The 19,292-nt window shown below is 41.2% G+C and overlaps 1 protein-coding gene across 6 annotated transcripts in view; it reads left to right on the forward strand.

Moving 5' to 3' along the window:
- The window catches only part of DLGAP1 (DLG associated protein 1), a 404,901-nt gene that overhangs the window by 373,891 nt on the left and 11,718 nt on the right, over positions 1 to 19,292 (forward strand). For all 6 annotated transcript variants that reach the window (XM_064705914.1, XM_064705918.1, XM_064705917.1 and 3 more), the window contains 3 exons: positions 1,087 to 1,460; positions 4,686 to 4,777; positions 12,481 to 12,899. In XM_064705914.1, coding sequence (XP_064561984.1) covers positions 1,087 to 1,460; positions 4,686 to 4,777; positions 12,481 to 12,899 — 885 coding nt within the window. The remainder of the gene's footprint in view (positions 1 to 1,086; positions 1,461 to 4,685; positions 4,778 to 12,480; positions 12,900 to 19,292) is intronic.

The raw sequence follows: 19,292 nt of genomic DNA on the forward strand, positions 1-19,292 counted from the left end.
TGCCTGCATTTTATTTTGTTAAAAAATAGAGTATATCATGGTTGTTTTTTGTTCTTAATGGGCTTTCTTTCCTCCCTTGAAAGCATTCCAGGACTTCAGCAATGCAGAGCTGCCAACTAACCCTTAAAGCAAGATGTTTTAATCTCCATGTAGTTCTTTCTGTATGTAGTTCTGTATATACAGAACAGTAGTTTAACCTGGGAACCTCAAGCTAAGCTTATAACTCCACACAGCAGCACTTACAAAGAGAGTGTGGCCTTCAAAATATGAACTTTTATTAAAGTCTTTGTCATTGCATACATTTATACTTACACTTTACTGACAGGTTTTAGCCATTGACTACATTACTCCCTGTGTGTAAAATCAAGCAATTTTTTTCCAGAATTGATGTTATATTTATGGTGAGAAATTAGGCATGGCAAAATGTTCTTTTAAATATGTCCTCAATAACTTATAAAGCATTTCAAAGTATTTGAGAAGTCTGTGCAGCAAGTGAGGCATTTTATAGAAAGAAATACACAAGTCCAAGCACGGTGAGTGTTAACAAACTTTGATAAAAGATGATTTGAGAATCTCTCTCTCATCAGAAAAATGTGCCTTGAAATTCTGCATATAGTAGGACAGGGTAGAGAGGCAGAAAACAATTGCAATAAAACTGCTTGAAGTACAGTTTAGCTGGGATAAGTGGTTGGAGACTTAGCATTCTTGTGAATCCTGTTTGGGAGCCATAAGCAGAACGAACGTTTTTGTGGAAGATCTTGTTCCCATGGGACTTAGAACAGTTAGTTGAAAATATATTGAGGAAAGCAGTCCTCAAAAGACTAAGGAGAAACTTGGCAAATAGATACTTTCTCTCCCAATTTGCCCTACCAGAAATTCTGCCGCTCACATAGGAGGAATGGAAGACACTGCTAAGCAGGGCATTACTATTGGCACTTAGATGGACTTTTGGGGGCTCTTTGGCTAACAGCCTCTTCCTCACCTCTACTCTGTCCATGCTTATTGATGCTTTGAGATCACATTTGCACCCATTTTCCCCATTTTTTCAGCATGAATAAAACAAGAACTCTGCTATGTTTTTCCCAGTGTCATCCTGCATTACCACCTACAAGAAGACGCCGCCTCCAGTCCCACCGAGAACCACCACCAAGCCCTTTATTTCCATCACAGCCCAGAGCAGCACGGAGTCTGCCCAAGATGCCTACATGGATGGGCATGGACAGAGGGGAGATATCATCAGCCAGTCTGGACTTAGCAACTCCACGGAGAGCCTGGACAGTATGAAGGCACTGACAGCTGCAATTGAAGCTGCCAATGCGCAGATCCACGGTCCTGCAAGCCAACATGTAGGGAACAATACTGCCACTGTCACCACCACCACAACCATTGCCACTGTGGCAGTAGAAGATAGGAAGAAGGACCTCTTCAAGAAAAACAGATGCTTATCTATTGGAATACAGGTACAGTACATGTCATGCATTATATGCTTGCCATTGTTTTGGATTCCTACATCTGTTTCACTGCTCATTATACAATGTTTTGTATATTTTTCTTCCTGTCCTGACAGGTACCTATGTAGAACTTGAACCAGCATAATCATTCTGCATGGTACTAATGATGTTTTCCTAATTTATCATAAATACATCAGATGCAAGCATTTGTTTGAGTCTCTGTGCTGCTTGTTATTCAGCTCTGTTAAATTACACACATGAGCACTAATCTATGAATCATAACACAGCGGGGGTCAGAAAGGCATGAATTAAATCATTGAAAGGGAATGTGTAAAACAATGATTTACATTACACTACCACCAAAAAAATATTTTCATCCAGCCTCACTGAATTAATTGTTGCTGCTTATTCATGCATTTCATAATGACTGGTAGCCACTTGAATGAGGCAGCATTGTTCCTATCTCAGCCTCAGGAACAGAAGATAAGTTCCTTCTGATTTGCCCTTGTTAAAGAAAATTATATTTTGTTACCTCTAGTGGAATGGAAGAAGAAAACTAACCCTGCTAAAGTTCATTCATGTTTACAGAAAGGACAAGAGTAAATAAACTAGTCCTGTGTAATCAGCTTTCTTAATTTATCTTTTCTACCCCCTACTCCCCCCACCAAAAAAAAGATGTGCATAAGACTCCCAACTGCCTGTTTGCAGAATTAGCTTTGTAACAAAGTGCTTGAACTTAAAATCAACTGAGAATCAACACAAGTTTTGACAGGAGATGAATCTTGAGCAAATAGAATAGCAATCCACAGCTTATCAGCCTTCACAGGAAGACACAAATATTTTTTTTCTTGCAGAAGGTGGTTGTAAGCACAGCACTCTGTGCCTGGACAGGCTTATCTGATTAGTAAAGTCTAAGAATTTACCATGAAATCTCTACATCACCCTGATGAGATAGATGAGAGGCGCTATGCTGAAGTATGGCCATCCCAGGGGTAGCTGCTGGAGAAGCTGTGACTTTTCTCTCAATTCTTCTTGGAAGGGCAATAATAATTATTGCCTGTGGGTTCAGTTCACTGCCTTTGTTGTAGACTTTTACTGCTTCACAGCTGTTTCTTTTGGGTATATTCTGAAAGAAGGGCTGATGTTCAGTGTTAAACACAGGAGAAAGATCCAGGTGGGACAGGTACAGAGGAAAAACTCCTCTGTTATGTATTCTCATAGCCAAGCCTAAAATGCCATTATATTATTGTAATCCCTTATTTCACCAATCCAAGAAACCAAGACTTCTTAGCAAAGACCCCACAAAGCAATGGGTACAAGAAAATAATTTCCATGTTTGCAGAAGCCAAAATGATCAATGGCAATGTAAATCAAGGTTCTTAAGAGACCATCTCCCTGCTATCTCTTCTTAAAGTAGTGTTGCAAGTAACAAATGCTGCTTTTGAAAGGTATAGAGGCCTCAGTTTCCTGAGATCTGAAGAAAACAGACCTCCATATGCTCTTCAAGCCTTTGACAATCTCCCTCTTAAACTTTGAAGTTTACAGATGACCAGTGTAACCACATGAAATAATAATGAAATCTGGGGGTGGTACATGAGAGTGTGCCGAGGCAGGCTTTGTGTACAAACCCATGAAGATGTGGTACAAACCACCTGAAGCTGGGATGACGTGAAGTGAAACCCTCAGCAGTGATGCAGCCTTACAGGATTCCTGCCTGTGTGTGGTGCCACCCTCACAGCTGTGCACATCAATGAGCTTTTTAAAGTCAGACAGGCTTCACAGATAAAAGAAACTGACTTCACTAGTCTGCTGTCTGATCCATTTTGCAGCATCGTTGCACAAGCAGTCATGCTGGTGCAGCTGAAGGGGCAGTGTGGGAGTAGAAATACCTTAAGGTAGGTGTTGATGCCAGAAATTACTCCTCTTACAAACAAGTGCCCTAAAAGAGGTAGGTGCACTGTCAGCCCTCTGACTGGCAGTAGTCAGTCTCTCTTCACTGAGTAAAGGGAGCCTGGTCCAGGCTTAGTCTGAGCTCAGACCAAGTATACACCTTGATGATAGTTAAACCTATCTCTGTAGAGCAGCACAAGCTGCAATAGCCACAGGTGTATTCTTGGTTTTCTTCCTCCTCTGCCAAACAAACCCAGTGTGCACTTCTGGTGAACCTCCATGTGTGTCCTCTACACCCGTCAGCCACTCTTAGGACGTTGCAAGCCTTTGCTGTAAATCTGCTGAGCAAACAAGCAAAGTCAAGCAAAGAAAAGCCCTTCCATCAAAAGGTTGCTTCACTCTGTCAGTTACGGGATTTAAGGTGTATTTAACTCCCCAGAACCCCAGTATCAAGGAAGTACTTCACCTCACAGAACAGCTACTGAGCACTTTTCCTGCACAGGTTGGTCAAGTGGCTCTCAACAAGAAGTTGCTGGTGGAACAGCCACTAGAGCTGGATTTTTTGCCCACCCATGGTCAGTTTGAGGCTACAGGTCACTTCACAACTCTGCTATGGCCCAAAAATTCTGTCTGCTGCAAAATGTTTTTCTTGCATCACTATCCATATTATATATAGCATTGGGAATTAACAGCTACACTGATTGGACCCAGAATATTGTGATTTTGTTAAAAGACACATCTGTGGTTAAATTTTAACTTTATACTGTTGGCACAACTCTCCTCATGGACCTGGAGATGTGGTATTAAGTTCCAGCCTGTGCTCCTGGAAACCACCTGTTTGCAAGATGAAGCAGTAAAGAAAATTAATCTAAGACTCATATCTGCTTTCTTAACATTTTTCCTCTGCAGTGCTCCGATTTGAGGCACTAACATTTAAACAAAATAAACACCTGATTTTGATATGAGTTCACATACACATGCACAAACAGATAGAAGGTAAAATCAAATGGTGAGGCACAATACCTGGAGGTACAGCTGCTCAGAGATGTGCTCTAACAAATGTGAACATCCAGCCTCCATAAAATACCAGATAAAATCCATCTGCATGTTGCAGGCTGGATGTTGTCTTACCAGAAATGCTTTATAAATTAAGAATAATGAATATTTACTAATAACATCAGAAAAGAGCACACTACAGAGAAACTGACTAGATGAAGGAGCTTATGGTACAAGCTCTGTTTGAAGACACTCAGTAGTTAAGGTGCATAGAAACTGCAAGTAGCCAGCTGATACCTCTACTAAAATACATTCTAATTGCCTGTCATGTTTTGGGGTTTTTTAAAGGTTGATGGTGCTGAAGAATCCACCATACCAGGTGATAATAAAGCAACCAGTAAGTTCCAGTCCATAGGAGTTCAAGTAGAGGAAGAGAAGTGGTGAGTAAAAGTTAATACTGTTTTTCTAAAGTAAATAATTATGCCACAACTAATTTTTAAGAGCCCTAGTTCCTTCACACATGACCACATAAACCTGCTTCCTGGATGAATTGTTAGATCACCCAGCTGAAAAGCTGAGTCTTATAATTGTTGTAGCTCTTGTTTTTCAGAGAAGATTTTTCAGGACCAGTGAAAAAAATGGAAGAGAAGTGCCACATATTTTGAGGTCTCATATACTTTTAATAATCTCTTTTTCCCCAGAAAATCTACCTAAACAGTGGACAGTGTTGCAGTGTTGCAGTTAGTATTGGGATGGCTGCAGCAGCATAGAACTGATGATGGAAAGTTTACCTTGTTTTTCAGTAGAATAATTTCAGCCATATGTGGCAGTGCAGTGGCAGAGCCAAACTGAATGCTTTTACTCATGTATCTCACCCAGACATCTCTGCATTACAATTGTTCCCTTGCAAAAAAATTGTTGAGATTACGAAGCAAGCCTGTAAAACTCTGTTCTCCCTACAATCTGCAGTATATCCTGAGTTAGTAAACAAATATCCTCCAAGAAAAAAAATTAAAAAGAGAAAATAAACTAGAGCAGCTGTCTTAAAAGGTCATGTTTCTTTTCTGATGACAAACTTGCAGGTACATTGCAGGGTAGCATAACTGTGCATAACACTTGGGACACATAAATTTTTGAGTGCGTGGCCACAACTGCAAATCTTATTTCCTTCCCAAAACTGGTCTCAGTGGCTGAAGAAAAGCCAGACTCTCCCCTTGCCTTAGAGTGTGCAGGCCTGCCCAGTGTTGCTGTGACTCCAATAACCCACACAAGTCTTGCTTCTCTTTTCTCAGGCCACTTGGGCACAGTGTGACTTTTGAATGCTGGATAACTCTCAGTACCTCCTGTGTTATAGGCAAAGCCTCGGTGCAGTATGACTTGTCAGTGAGAGAAGTTATCCTTGTAATTTCTCCAGAAAAAAACTGGGTGCAGCAAATCTGAGCAGACAAAATTCAGGCCCTTTCCCCTTCCCTTCTGGTCTGCTGACTGCAGGAGCCAGTGGAGATGTCCATTTTCACACCATTTTTCCCTACATCTGCTAAAAATACTCAAAAATAGCAGGTGTCTCCACACCATTTTCAATTCAACCAAATCTCCCTGTAAAGTAGCAAAGCATTTTCCTGTGGTTTTAAAAGACTAAAGTGATTTCAGCAAAAAGAAATGTGATTTTGCAATGACCCTGCTAGGCTGTTACCAAGTTCCTCATTAACCTGCTAAAACATCTCTTGCTGGCAAACATTTCTTTATGTGTTAGACCTTAGTCCCATTTACCCTCAACTCTTCCAGCACTAGATAAATGAGCACATTAGAATGGATGCTGAAGGACCATTTCACTTCAGCCTGGGCACAAAGGAAATAACTACCCCAAAAGCCCAACCCTCCCCCTCCCTGCAAAGAAAGAAAGAAAGAAATGGCCGTTTGTAAATACCTTACATCCAAAGTCCTCTTTCTACAGCAGTTTTTATTGCTCCAGAGAAAAAGGTAAGATTTGCCTGTGAGAGTCTGCCCTGAGAAAGCAATATTTCTGCATTACTTACTGACAGCAGTGTTTGGGGGTTTCCTTGCTGATAAAGTTGAGGTTGCTGCTGTTTGGAGCAGAGGGGAAAGCAGCAATCTATCATGGACTTTCAGAAGTGAACTGCCTGATAAAGGACAGCCCCTAATCCTTACAAAATGAGTGCACTCAAGACACAAAGGGCTTATCATCACAGCTGGGCACTCATACTCCTTTTTTTTTTTCATAACACAGCAGAGCACAATGTATTGATTATCTGTTACAGGAATAGAATTGTAAATACAGTACATTCTTCACTGTTCCTGCACCATAACATCTGCAAAGCCTAAGAAAAGCCCCTTTTAGCTGAATCTTTGAGAAATTAATGTCTTTAAAAATATTCCAAAAATACTAAATAAATGTAAAATGAGAAGAATGACACAGCAGGAAGGATAAATACAGTAAATTGATTGTGTTTCCTTGACAGTCTAAGCTATTAATTACACTGTTACAAAACAATAAAGCTCTTTGCCTAATGCACCAAAAGCCCTACCACAACTTTCAGTCTTCTTCTTGGCTTCCTGCTCTTTCCTTCCCCTTTCCTTCACCTCATACGATTGTGATTCTCACACTAGGGAGTCTTACCTCCTCATGTCCTTTTAAATATTCCTTCTTCTGTGTTTGGACCAGGTAAGCAAAGTGGTTTGCCTCCATTTCTTGGCCTAAGTAATTCAAAAACAGAGCATCTTCACAGGAGAGCTCTCTCTCTTCAGTCTTCCATCTCGCCTCAGACCTTTCATTGGCCCTTCACTTTCTCATGGGCCTCCTGCCAAGACAAATGCCTCAGTCCTCCTCCTCCTCTTGTACTGCTCAAAGGATAAATGTGCTTCCTGCTACCTGACCACATTACGACTGGATCCGTTGCTGCTGTTTATCTTATCCTCAGTTTTTATGCTGCTGGTTTTCAATAATATTTTTCAGACCCATTCCCTAACAGCAGCTCTGTGATTTCTAGCATTTATAGAGTAACTCTGTCTGGTCATTCTCTTGGAGAGAAATTGGTACACATTTTTTTCAACCTCATGATCTTATTGCTGTTAATCTTTTATCTCTCACCTGACCTTCCCCATGATGCTGACAAAACTCTAACCAAAATGTTGTTCCCTTTTTCCTTCCAGGGCAGTTTTGAAAATTCTACCTCATGAAACTCATGCATGCAATCTCAGGGCACTTCAATTTCTGTGCATTTCTGTTTGTCCTTTCTTTCTACATGTAACTTCTTCTTGACCTCAAGGGACCACCCTCCTCACTTAGAGAAGATAATTGAGTTGCTAAAAGTCAACCAGTTCTACTGAAGCAGAAAAAAAAGGAATAATTTATTCTGCCAAAAACAATTAGCATGCATTCTTCTTGAACAAGGAGTTTTCAGTCCCATGGCTCTGTAATCAGTTTTAGTCTCTCTTGCAATTTATCTTGCCTGCCCCAAGATCTTCTCCTATTTCATTCTCACCTCCAAAATTGTCTCATTCATCCTTCTAGATGTACCATCAGCTGGTAATTGTACCTGATTTACCATCACAAGAATCTTTGAATACTGAAACAATGATAGTTTCTGGAGGAAGAACACTGCCATAGGAGACTGCAGTAGACAGTTGGTTGTTCTTCCTCTTCTCTGGTTTCTGGGGCACCGAGGAAGGTGCCCCCATATCTTGATGCACAAAACTGTGTCTTACCACAAGATACACAAAGTACACCCTACCACAGCACACCTCTTGATATGGTATAAAATGGAATCATTTGAAATAGCAATATGGTAACATAAAGCAAATAATCAAACAAAAACCCTGTGCTGTCTCCTCCAGGAAAAAAAAAAACCCTCACATCTATGGATTTTGTTACTATATAAACTCATATTTTTCTGTTTTTTTCCTGTAGGTGTTTGAGTTTGGTTATTTACTGTCCAAGAAAAAATACTCAGGTTTTGCTGTTCTTCCCTAACGCTAACTCAGACTTCTCAACACTGTACTCTTTAGAGTAGACCTTTCAAGTCTGTGTTTTGGGTAAGCTAAGCAGAAAGTACGTGATATGACATTTGGGGGATGTCCTGTGCAGGGCTAAGAGTTGGACTTGATGATCCTTTGGGGTCTCTTGCCACTAAGAATATTCTGTGATTCTGTGAACTACTTGCATGGCTTTTCTCAGCAGCATTTTCTGGCTATCTCTGTTCTCCATGGTGGAAGCCATTCCAGTGGGAAATTCTGAAAGTCGTAGGTGTCCCATCCCTGGAAACACACAAGGTCAGGCCGAACAGGGCTTGGAGCAACCTGATCCAGTTGAAGATGTCCCTGCCCATTGCAGGGAAGTTGGACTAGATGACCTTTAAATGTCCCTTGCAACCCACACCCATTCCTCTGGCCAGTCCCATCCTGGTGGGACTCATTCCCCACATCACCTCCCAACCTGTGCATGCTTGGAGGAGGAACTCCTGCTCTGGTCCACAAAAGGCAAATCTTTTTGAGCCAATCTCCTTCTCTGGCCACAAATGCCGTGAGTGGAGGGAATGCTTACAGCCCTGGTGGCTCCCAGCCAGCTGATGGGCTGCTGCCTTGGCAGAAATGGCCATGAATTTCTGATCACACCCTGCTGGCTGGCAATAGCCTCCCTGCACCAGACCAAGCCCTGGAGGGAGGCTGAGTGCTCCAGCCAGCATCTCTGCTCTGCAATGAAAAGGCCAAGAGTTGGGAAAAAACAAATAAACCAACTAGCTTTAAACAATGTGATGAACAAAGATGAGCAGCTGCAAGGACTGGGGTTGGAGCAGGAATATTGTTCCTGCCATTAGAAACATGGTACCCCATCTGCTAACTCCTTCAGCAGTTTGTTTTGTTCTGCTGACAGCAGCTGCAACCTTAGCAGAGAAGCCCACCACCAAGGAGGAGGACAGTCAGTGGGTAAAGTAAGGCTGAGTTTAACCTAAATACCTGTGAGATTGATTGTTGGTTTGAAATTCATATCTTTGCTGGAATTTTGCGTTTGAAGTTTTTTTAAGGAAGGAATTATCTAAGTTGAATTGCAAACATGTTTTGCAAAAGAAAGCCAAAGACTTAGAAGCTGAGAGTTGAATGCCAACAAGTGACCACGTTGTTGTTCAAAACACTTCATTCTGTTGTTCTCCATACTGGTTTATCCAGTCTGAGGTTTCATGGCTTTCTGCACCCTAGGCCAAATATCTGCTGCAGTTCTCTGAAGATGTAATTATTACACCTTGTGCCTGCAGGGCACAACTGAGTACAAAAGGACCAAGCCTGAAAGCAGAAGAAGAAGTAAACCTCTGTTTTGAACCTTTTCCTTTTTTTTTAGGTAAACTTATGAATGTTTTATATGGTAGAAGTTGCAAAAACTTTATCATTAGCTTCAACAGCTCTCCTCTAGTATGGAGTTTTAAGTGAGAGCAAAGCAAAAAAGGCTCATGTGGAACACAAATGGTACTTTGTAGGAGTAAAACATCCTGGAAGTGAGTGAGGAAGCTGTGTCAGAGACTAAAATTACCATCTATTAGGCATTTTTTACAGATGAGTTGGAGGCAGGCAGATAGTAAGTGCCTTCCTACATTTCCATTTTATTCAAAATACATTTCCTTGGAAGTTTTTTTTAAATTTTGAACTGATGCTATATTCTATTGCCAAGTTGTTTTTCTTTTGAAGACAGATAAGTTACATAATCCAGTGCCAAGAAACTGTCATGCAAACCTGTAGCATACTATTATATAGATAAAACAAAGGCAAAAAAAGTAGGTCATTCTATTTCATTTGTTCAGCAGAGTCTGGGTTTGCTGGTACTAGCTCATACTGAACCCAGTTAAGAGCACACTCCTGAAAGCCTTGAAATGTAGAGCCACCAGCAGTACATCCTCCTGTCAAGCAGACTTTGATGCTTTCACATTTGGGTTTTGGCCTACACTGAAAAGCCAGGGTGTTAACTGAAAACACAAGTGGTCATCTGAAACAGAAGAATGTCAGAGTCTAGGGCACCAGAGAAAGCAGAAGGTGGCTGTGACATGGAGGAAGGAACATGGAGAGGAGCAAGCCTGAGCTAAGGCATTTGCTTTTCTCACCAGTGCTATGGAAGGTGTGGAAAAGTACACTGTGTACTAATGCCTTGGCTGTCAGTGAACCCTGACTAAATGACTAAAAAGAAATCCTCAGTCAGCATGTGCCTGTGTGGGCACACATGTTTTTGTGTATGTGTTGTGTGTGTGTTCTGTGTGTTTGTACACCTCAGTGCAGATAAGGGATTTGTCAGGTTGGTGGTCAAATTAAAGCAATTTCTAAAAAAAACTAACATGGATTGGATTCACAATAGATTTTCACTGTAATGTAAACCTAATGCTAGTGTCTCTCTAATCACTCATACCAGTATGATAGCTTTTCTCTGCCAGGGGCCCATAGCAGATACTTAGGAAAAGTATAAAGGAGAGTGTGTAAAGTATAAAGTCTGTGAACTAAGCACTAGTTCTCCCAGTAGACATTCCCAATTTAGTATTCTGTTGTTCAGGAACTTCCTAAGCCAAATATGAGATGTGTAATGGCTCTTCCTGTGAATTTGATCAAGTTCTCTTTGAACCTATTTTTACCTTTGCTTTTTCCAGGATTCCGTGGCAATTTAATCACACATTGTGTGAAGAAGTACTTCCTTTCATTAGATGCAGATCTTTAGACCTCTAAGCCTTGCAACTGACTGCCTTCCTCCCACAGTTATTGCACTCAGAGAAATGGTGACACATCCCCTAGTCAGAATTTCATAGATCTCCCATAGTCTTCTGCTCAGCCATGTTTTCTAAACCTTTTCTCCTGTGGAAGGGATTCCACCTCCCCAGTGACCTTTTTCCTCCCTTTCTTACTTTTTCTGCTGTATCAGTCCATAACAAAATGCTTTTTCTGCTTTCCAAAGGATAAATACTACCAAGCTAAGATTGAGAACAAATTGGAGAATAACTACTGCATGAGTGCACAGGCATCCTGGATTTGTAAGAAGAAGAGATGGGAATCTGTCCCTATTCAGTTCAAAACTGTTCATCTTGAACCCTAAATATTTACTGATTTGAGGAACATCTGTGCTTACTTTATGGTTCTACCTTCTTTTTCATCATGAGGCAAGACAGCAGTCTGCCTCACTTGTTTTTCACTCATACCTCCACAATTCACTGCTATCAAATGGGCTCTCATTATCACCTCCTGCAACAACATTCCTCATTCCTTGTCTTTCACTCCTTATACTTCTCTGTGCTCCTCCTCTGTCAGCCTTTTCAGTCAGATGCCTCAGACTGCAGAATCCGAAGAACCCATCCAACTCAACCGCCCAAACCTCCTCTCTCCCCTGCTCCTGCCTTTGCCCTCAGATGCCCCAACACAGGGGAGCTCTGCAAGGTGACATGCAGCTGCCTACAGGAGAGCAGCCATCACAAGGACAGTAACACAGGCAGGAGAGTGCTAGCTTTGGTGAAAAAGAGATCATTTTGAAACTGAAGCTTGAATGTGAAAAATAGAATGTTTGGACACTGGCAATGGGCACTGAAATTGTTAGAGATGGCAGATATATAGTCATGAAGGAGCAATAAAAATATTTTTCTGAGTTAAAAGTACTTTTTTGTATAAATGGAATGTATAATATTACATATGTAGTAGACTCATTGGTATTAGTATCTTACTGATTTCACATGTATGATTTTTAAATGTGGCTTGTGAGTTTGGATGTGTGAGTGGGTGTGAGTTTAAAAATTTGAAAGATAAACCACTTCTGAAAATTGGGCCCCTTTAACTTTTCATTAATCAGTAATCTAAAATCCTGAGCTGCTGGCACTGGTATCTCTCTCTTGGGCTGGCCTCTGGCTTTGTTAAGTCACATAACAATTAGAGGTCCTTGTTTCAATAAACAGTGAGTTTGCATGGAAAAAGAGAGATGCTTGTTTGTTTGCTTGCAATGAGAAAAAAAGCTTATGCTGATCATTTCAAGAAAAAAAAAACACCCGAGTGTAGCACTGAGAGGTGTGACTGCCAGTCTTAGGAAGAGTGGCAGAATCTTAGTAAGTCCTTCCATGCTGAATTGCTTAGAAAAAACTTTCTAAACATTTTCTGTTTGTGCTCTCCAAAGCTTTCGCAGGTTTACACGGTCTAATAGTGTAACAACAGCTGTGCAAGCAGACCTGGATTTCCATGAGAACTTTGAAATAATCGACCCTCAAGAGGACAATACATGTTCTGGACAAATATCAAGACAGTTTTCCCGAGATGCAAGCACCTCTACCGTTAGCATACAAGGGTCAGGAAACCATTACCATGCATGTGCAGTGGATGATGACTTTGAGACAGATTTTGATCCATCCATTTTACCTCCTCCTGACCCATGGATTGACTCTATTACTGAAGATCCTCTGGAAGCTGTTCAAAGGTCAGTGTGCCCACGAGATGGCCACTGGTTTCTGAAGCTACTTCAGGCAGAGAGAGATCGTATGGAGGGGTGGTGCCAACAGATGGAGAGAGAAGAACGGGAAAACAACTTACCTGAGGACAGTAAGTAACCACACACAATAATATTGCAACTGCAAAGAAGTATTTAATATAGGTTAAATTCACTCCAATGAATTCTGTATTGTGCCCTTTCTTACTTAGCTAATGAAGCTGTGGTTGTGATTCTCAGAAGGACTGTACGTATGTATATCATAATCCTTATTAAAGCTGACAGGGAATGCAAATGCTCGGCGCTTCTGAAACTCCAGTGGTATTCGTTTTTGGGTTTGCATAGTTCAACGGATAATTAGGAGAATGTGGTTAGGGATCTTGTAGTATTAATGTTTCTTAACTCTTCTGTTTGAAATCACTTCTCATAACTTTAGAATACAGTTTAACAGACTGTAGTTCCTTTTCATTAAATTCATATTTCAGTTGACTTCTCAGATGGTGATTGGCATAAGAGTATTTAGATATTTCTCCCTACTGAAAGAGATTGCAGTTATGCTTCCAAATTGTCCTCTCTCTCTCTCTTTTTCCCTCTCCAGCCACCCTACATCTCCCTTGCGGTTCTCATTTGCTTTGACCATCCCAATAAAAGAAGCTCTTCATATTGTGTGATAAAAAACCACACACATGCAAACTACATCTCAGTTGTCACCACTGTCAGCAACATTAACCTACCTGTAAAGTAACAGGACTGTCTAGTAAACCTTCATTACCCGGAAGGGTTGAGGGCTGAGTAGTTCACATCTTATTTGTTTACTCTAATTAGGGCAGAAGGGCTGAGCATGTGTTTCCCAGTCCAGAATTTTTTCTCCCAGTAAAAATAGAAGAGTTTTTTCCATTTATTTCTCTTACAAGGAACAGTACTATTGCTAGCTGTGAACTTTAGACAGAGGTAAATCTGTGAAAATGCTCCTTGCAAATAAGGCTGTTTCAAGTTTTAGAAGTGAGCTTCTGGGAAACACTAAGAGGCAGCTGCTTATAAAGAATTCAGTTTTTTATAATTTAGACATGCCTAAGCATATTATCCTGGATATAAAAGTAATATTTTTCCAACTCCCAAATTAGCTACTACCAAAGCAAGGACTATTACTTCAGCTACAGAACTGCTTCTTAAAAATTTTTAACCTTTCCTTTCAAGAAGAGAAATGTTTGAATTCTTCTGAAATGTAAAGGTTTTGATTTATGAAAGAAATTAACACTGGAAAAAATTCTTAGACATGCACAAGCTGTTTCTGCTGGAGCTTTCCATTCAACCCAGTGAATGAAAAGGTAGGATCTAGATAGTCAAAGTTGGACAAAATTGTAAGCAACTGGAAATTTATTTTAATGGCATGTACAACGTAACCTGAATTTTAAGATATGTAAAGGTTTTATATTTATATAAAATTTATGTTATACAATAGGCTGACAATTTCTTCTGAAGAAAACATATGGAATGTTTGACCTTAAAAGCAGATCCAGATTTCCCAAGTTCTAGAATTTTTGAATCTCATTTTTAACTCACATCATCAATGCATTCAAAAATCTCTTTGAACATGTATCAGGATAAAAGAGTTTCTGTTGTTTCTGTAGTATGAAGAAATAAACCTTGTGAACAATAAGATTTTAGATTGAAAAAGAAGTGTGAACACTTAACAAACAGGAAACACACAACTTTTATAAGTCATAACAACTTAGGACATAAGGAAAGCATATTCTATGATAAGGGTAGTGAGGCACTGGAACAGTGTTGCCCAGGGAAGTTCAGGATGCCCCATCCCTGGAAAGGTTCAAGGACATGAAGGACAAGGAAGGGTTCAAGGACAAGAGTTCAAGATGGATGAGCTTTGAGCAACCTTGTCTGGTGGAAGGTGTCCTTGCCCAAGGCAATAGAGCTGAAACTAGATGATTTTAAAGGTCCTCTCTAACCTAAACTATTCTGTCATTCTATGAACTGCTAATACTGGAAAAACCTATAAATATTTTATTTGTGCACCAAGGTAGTTGGTGCACCAATAAAGTCATAGAAAAAGAACATGAAGTGAATTTTATGAGCCTGATAGATGCAGAAAATGCCTATCTGTACAGAATTTTCTGTCAATGTCTTGGTGTCTTTGATATACGACAGTTTTAAAGGTCTCTTTGGGCAATCAGTGGGAGGGGTCAGTTATGGGGAAGATAAAGGAATGGTTAGGCTAGCTAATCCCAATGCCCCCTCACAGCACACCCGGCGTGTGTCCTGGCGCTTCTCGTGGTCACTGGAAGTGGCGGGAGGAGAAGGGTCACCTGGGTTTGGTGGCCGCTGTGGCAGTCCTTATTTCGGTGTGACGCTGTCAGCTGCCGTGGCACGTGGCAGCTGCCTCCCACAGAGGCTGTGCAGGGCTTTCTGCTGCGCCCCAGCACGTCCCGCTCTACCTGGTGCCAAGGAAAAGCATATGGCCGGGGCCACTCTGCCCGCTCAGCAGCACCAGGAACAAAAGCCTGGTTGTTACAAACCCTGCCCCGAAAAACGTCTTTTTCATACATCTTTACACTTTACAGAGAGAGAGGAAAGGAGCAGAAGAGGTGCGTTTGCTTTGCTTTCCCTAATGAAACATAACCAGAGCGGGGAATGCATCCTTTGTTTTCAACCTGACATGCCCAGCATGTGTTTGGCCAGATAACAAAATAAGGAGAACGTGTGATGAGCGAGGTTTTCTCGGTGCCATGGCAGCTGACAGAGGGCTCATCCCCCCGGCACTCCCCGTAAAACGATCCGCGCTTCCTCCAGACAATGCGGCCCTTGTGCGGAACAGCTGTCTCAGGGAGACGGCTCGCTGCTGTTTGACAGTAGCTTGTATGTTACATAGATACGTAGGGTATTATCTAGCTGGGAATGGATCTACCAGATGGGATTGAATGTTTCTAGCTGGGAAATGGAGTCTGCTGCTCTGTATAAAAACAAGCTGTGGTTCAGCGGCTGCACGATGAAATGCCAATATAGAGAGAAATGTGGCTTCCCTTCTGTCATGAATTATTTATTGGATAGTATATTCTGGTTGTATCTGAAATCATTTTCTGATAAAGCTGCAGCTTGTGTGACAGGCAGATGAACACCAATCACACTTAAAGCTAACGTACTTGATGTGATTTCAGTGTATTTTGCAGTTACAGGGAAGTTGGCTACAAACTCTAGGACTCTCATAAAAAAAAAGAAAAGATGTTACACATCTGAAGCTAAACACCTTGTGAGACTTGATTGACGCTTTGGATCAGTCCTCAAGTGAAATCAACTGTTGACTTTTTTTTTGTTTTTTCCCTCAACCATCTGCTTGCTCCTCCTACCTCTCCCCTGTAAAATTTCAGATAGTCAGAGCCTCACCACAGTTGCTGGTGACTTTTGGCTCAGACCTCTATTGTCACCATTTACATACAAAATTAGCACCATCAGACCTGGCTCCCTGCACAGTTCTGACCATTTTTTTTCCCAGCAGGGGTGGGCACAGGAACATATTTCTATGGCCTTGGCCTGTCTTTGATGGGATTTTTTTTGCTGTTGTTCATATTGACCTTCTTGGAAGAATCAGAAAGCTTCCCCTGGCCCTCGCCTCCAGAAGTTTCTCTTTCACATGAGGTTGTACTGTGGCTTTGGTGTAAAGATAACCATCAGAAGCAAACAGCAGGCCTGATTCACCACAAGTCAGGTGTAATGTGGGTTTAGTGGTGAGAAAAGCCAGGCCAAATCATGTAAAAAGTAAAACAGAAAACCAAAGCTCTCACAAGACCTGTCATTACAATTCTCCTGTGTGTATACAGTAGCCCTCTGGGCTAGTGTGTGAATAAAGGTTGACCTCAAATCTGCAGGAACCTCACTGCTCAGGACCAGAGCCTCTACAAATTCATCCAGTTCTGACAAATTATGCAATGCTTACACACTGTCTGCTGCTTTGGTTTGTTTCAATTGTTTCAAAAGAAAACACAAAAAGTAAAGGTTAGATGCAAGAGAATAAAGTTTAGGAAAAGGTACATTTTTCATGATAGTTGTGCATGGCAAAATAAAAAGAGACCCATGAGCTCACACTCAGCCATAAGCACGGAAAACCATTTGCCATTCCTCTGCAGAGCTTCTCCAAGCAATCCCAGCCTCTGCTGCTCCGAGGAGTGAGACAGCCTCATCCTGCCGTGGGCTGGGACAGCCGTGCAGAGGGATGGTCACCAGCCTGACATGTGGCCGAGTCCTGCTGGAATCCCCCTGGCTACGTGCCTCTGGCCATATGCCCAACTCATCCTTTTCTTGTTCTGGTTTTCTTTTGTCCCCAGAAGGGACTTCTCCCTACACGAGGGTTTCTCAAAGGAAAGCCAGCAAGGAAAGCCCTACCAGTGCCTAGAGGCTAGCAAGGCAAAAAGTGAAATCCACAAGCAAGGAAACGATCTAGTTAGGGAAAAAAAAAACATTAAATGTGCTAATAAAAGCCAAGTAAGTCAGAGAACACATGGAAACTGCTTTAATCCAAATGAGAAGCATTTGCTCATGCAGACAGCCTTATTAACTTCAATGAGATCACTCCTGTAAGTATATATGACTCAAAGAAAGGGCTGCTCCTTCCCTAGTTTGTTCCATTTGGCTGTTTTCTCCTTAACAGCTGAGCTTAAGACCTGAGCAGTAGCTTTAAGTTTGAATTTCCTGGCTTTTGTCATACTTGGCGTTATTTAAATGTAGCTCTGTCAACATGAATAGGCTAAAATGCTGGTCCATCCTGGCTTGGAAATGGATTGTGACAGCTCTGTGGCAGGATTGCTTCATATGCATAGTGCCCAGCCAACATCTGCAACGCAAATGTCAGGCTGTGTCCCTGTAATTTCAGCTATTGTTCCTGCCACTTGCTCCTGGGGCAATGAGCAAGTCCCGGTATTCCCTTCCCTAGCCTGGGCCCTGCCTATCAACCAGGTGTTTTCACGTTAAGGGCATTTGATAGTCAGGAGTCCTAAAGTGCCTCCTTTGTCACTTGTTAGACCCTGAGGCCTGTCAAAGTTCAAATGCAAATACATCAGTTGGGGTTTTAAGGCCAAATAGTGCTGTCCCTTCTCAAAACTCCCCTGGTTTCTCTATGTGATTACTTTACACATCACTTCAGGTGGGTTTTGTTATTTTCTCATATTTTGTTATCCTTATTATACACAGAGTCATCTTCCTAGTTAGAGCAGATGACAATAACTATTTTTTCTGCTTGTGTTCACAATTCTTTTATTTTGTTGTTTTCCTATTTCTTTTCCAATGAAGACATGGAAGAGGGAAACACATAGAGCTCCACAATTTCAAAATAGGTCCTGTGCAATTCTTAGAATCAAGAGAAGCAAGAACTTACTGCTTGAACAGCAAACAGTCCAAGTCTATTTTCAAGAATGTTTTAAAATAAGAACATGTTGGGGAATTAATGACACAAGGATATTCACTGTCATGTGTCTGTCCTAGAATAATATTCTTTGGTTCCTAGATAAGATCAGTAATAGTGAGGAGGCATTCTACAGTAGCTGAATTCCATCAAAATAGCTGTAAGTTCTTCAAGAATAGACATAATTGTCCATGTCTTAAGAAATGTCACAGGAGAGAACCGGATTTGCAAGGAAGATAGGTCAAAGCAAGAAGGGAGAAAAAAAAAAGGGGGAAAAATTCAAACTATTAAAACAAAACACTGCAGTACACACACTTCTGCCTCTGGGGAAGAGGTGACAGCAAAGCATATGATGGATGTTAATAATGTTGCTTAATGCATTACTGGAAGGCATTCAGATCCAACAGTGCTGAGTGTGCTGTATAGTCCTGTATGGAACAGAAAGCAGATATGAATAACATTATATAGGTGTTTAAATCCATTATGATTGCATCTTGATGGGTTGGGATTTTTTGTTGCTTGGTTTTATATGTTTTCTTTGTGTCCTATTAGCTGAACACAGCAATTTGAATGTTTATGTGTTTTTCCTCCTGTACCCCATCTCCCTTGCTGTTAAAGATTACTCTGATTCTTTTCTGATTTGTTTTGAGTATTATCTTTGTAATTCCACTTATTTTCTTGGTATTTGGCTTCAAACCTTGCAGGCTTTTCTTCTAAGAAAATCTATTGGTCTATTTTTGCTTTTGATTTTTCAGTACACCTTGGCCTTTCTGTGGGGCACCAGAGATTTGGTCTGAGTAAGCAAAATGAGCACTGTGCCTTGAAACACTAAAAGCAGCATGGGTTTGGAAACAAAACTTAGGCTATTGATAAGGCTTTGTGTCTTCTAGAGACATTCCTTTCAGCTTTTTGTATGCTTTGTGTTTTGTCTTTTTTCCCCCCTAACTTCCGTGACAGAGTTGGTTGTTGACCAGTTGCACATTAACAGACCCCTTGCTTTTGAGGGGCGAGGAATCAGTGACACTTGACTAGATACAGCCACAGCTACAGCAGAAGTGGCAACAATAGAGAACAGCATCAGCATGCATCCCGCAGT

The sequence above is a fragment of the Zonotrichia leucophrys genome, chromosome 2 (genome assembly GCF_028769735.1).
Source record: "Zonotrichia leucophrys gambelii isolate GWCS_2022_RI chromosome 2, RI_Zleu_2.0, whole genome shotgun sequence".
Classification (NCBI taxonomy): Eukaryota; Metazoa; Chordata; class Aves; order Passeriformes; family Passerellidae; genus Zonotrichia; species Zonotrichia leucophrys.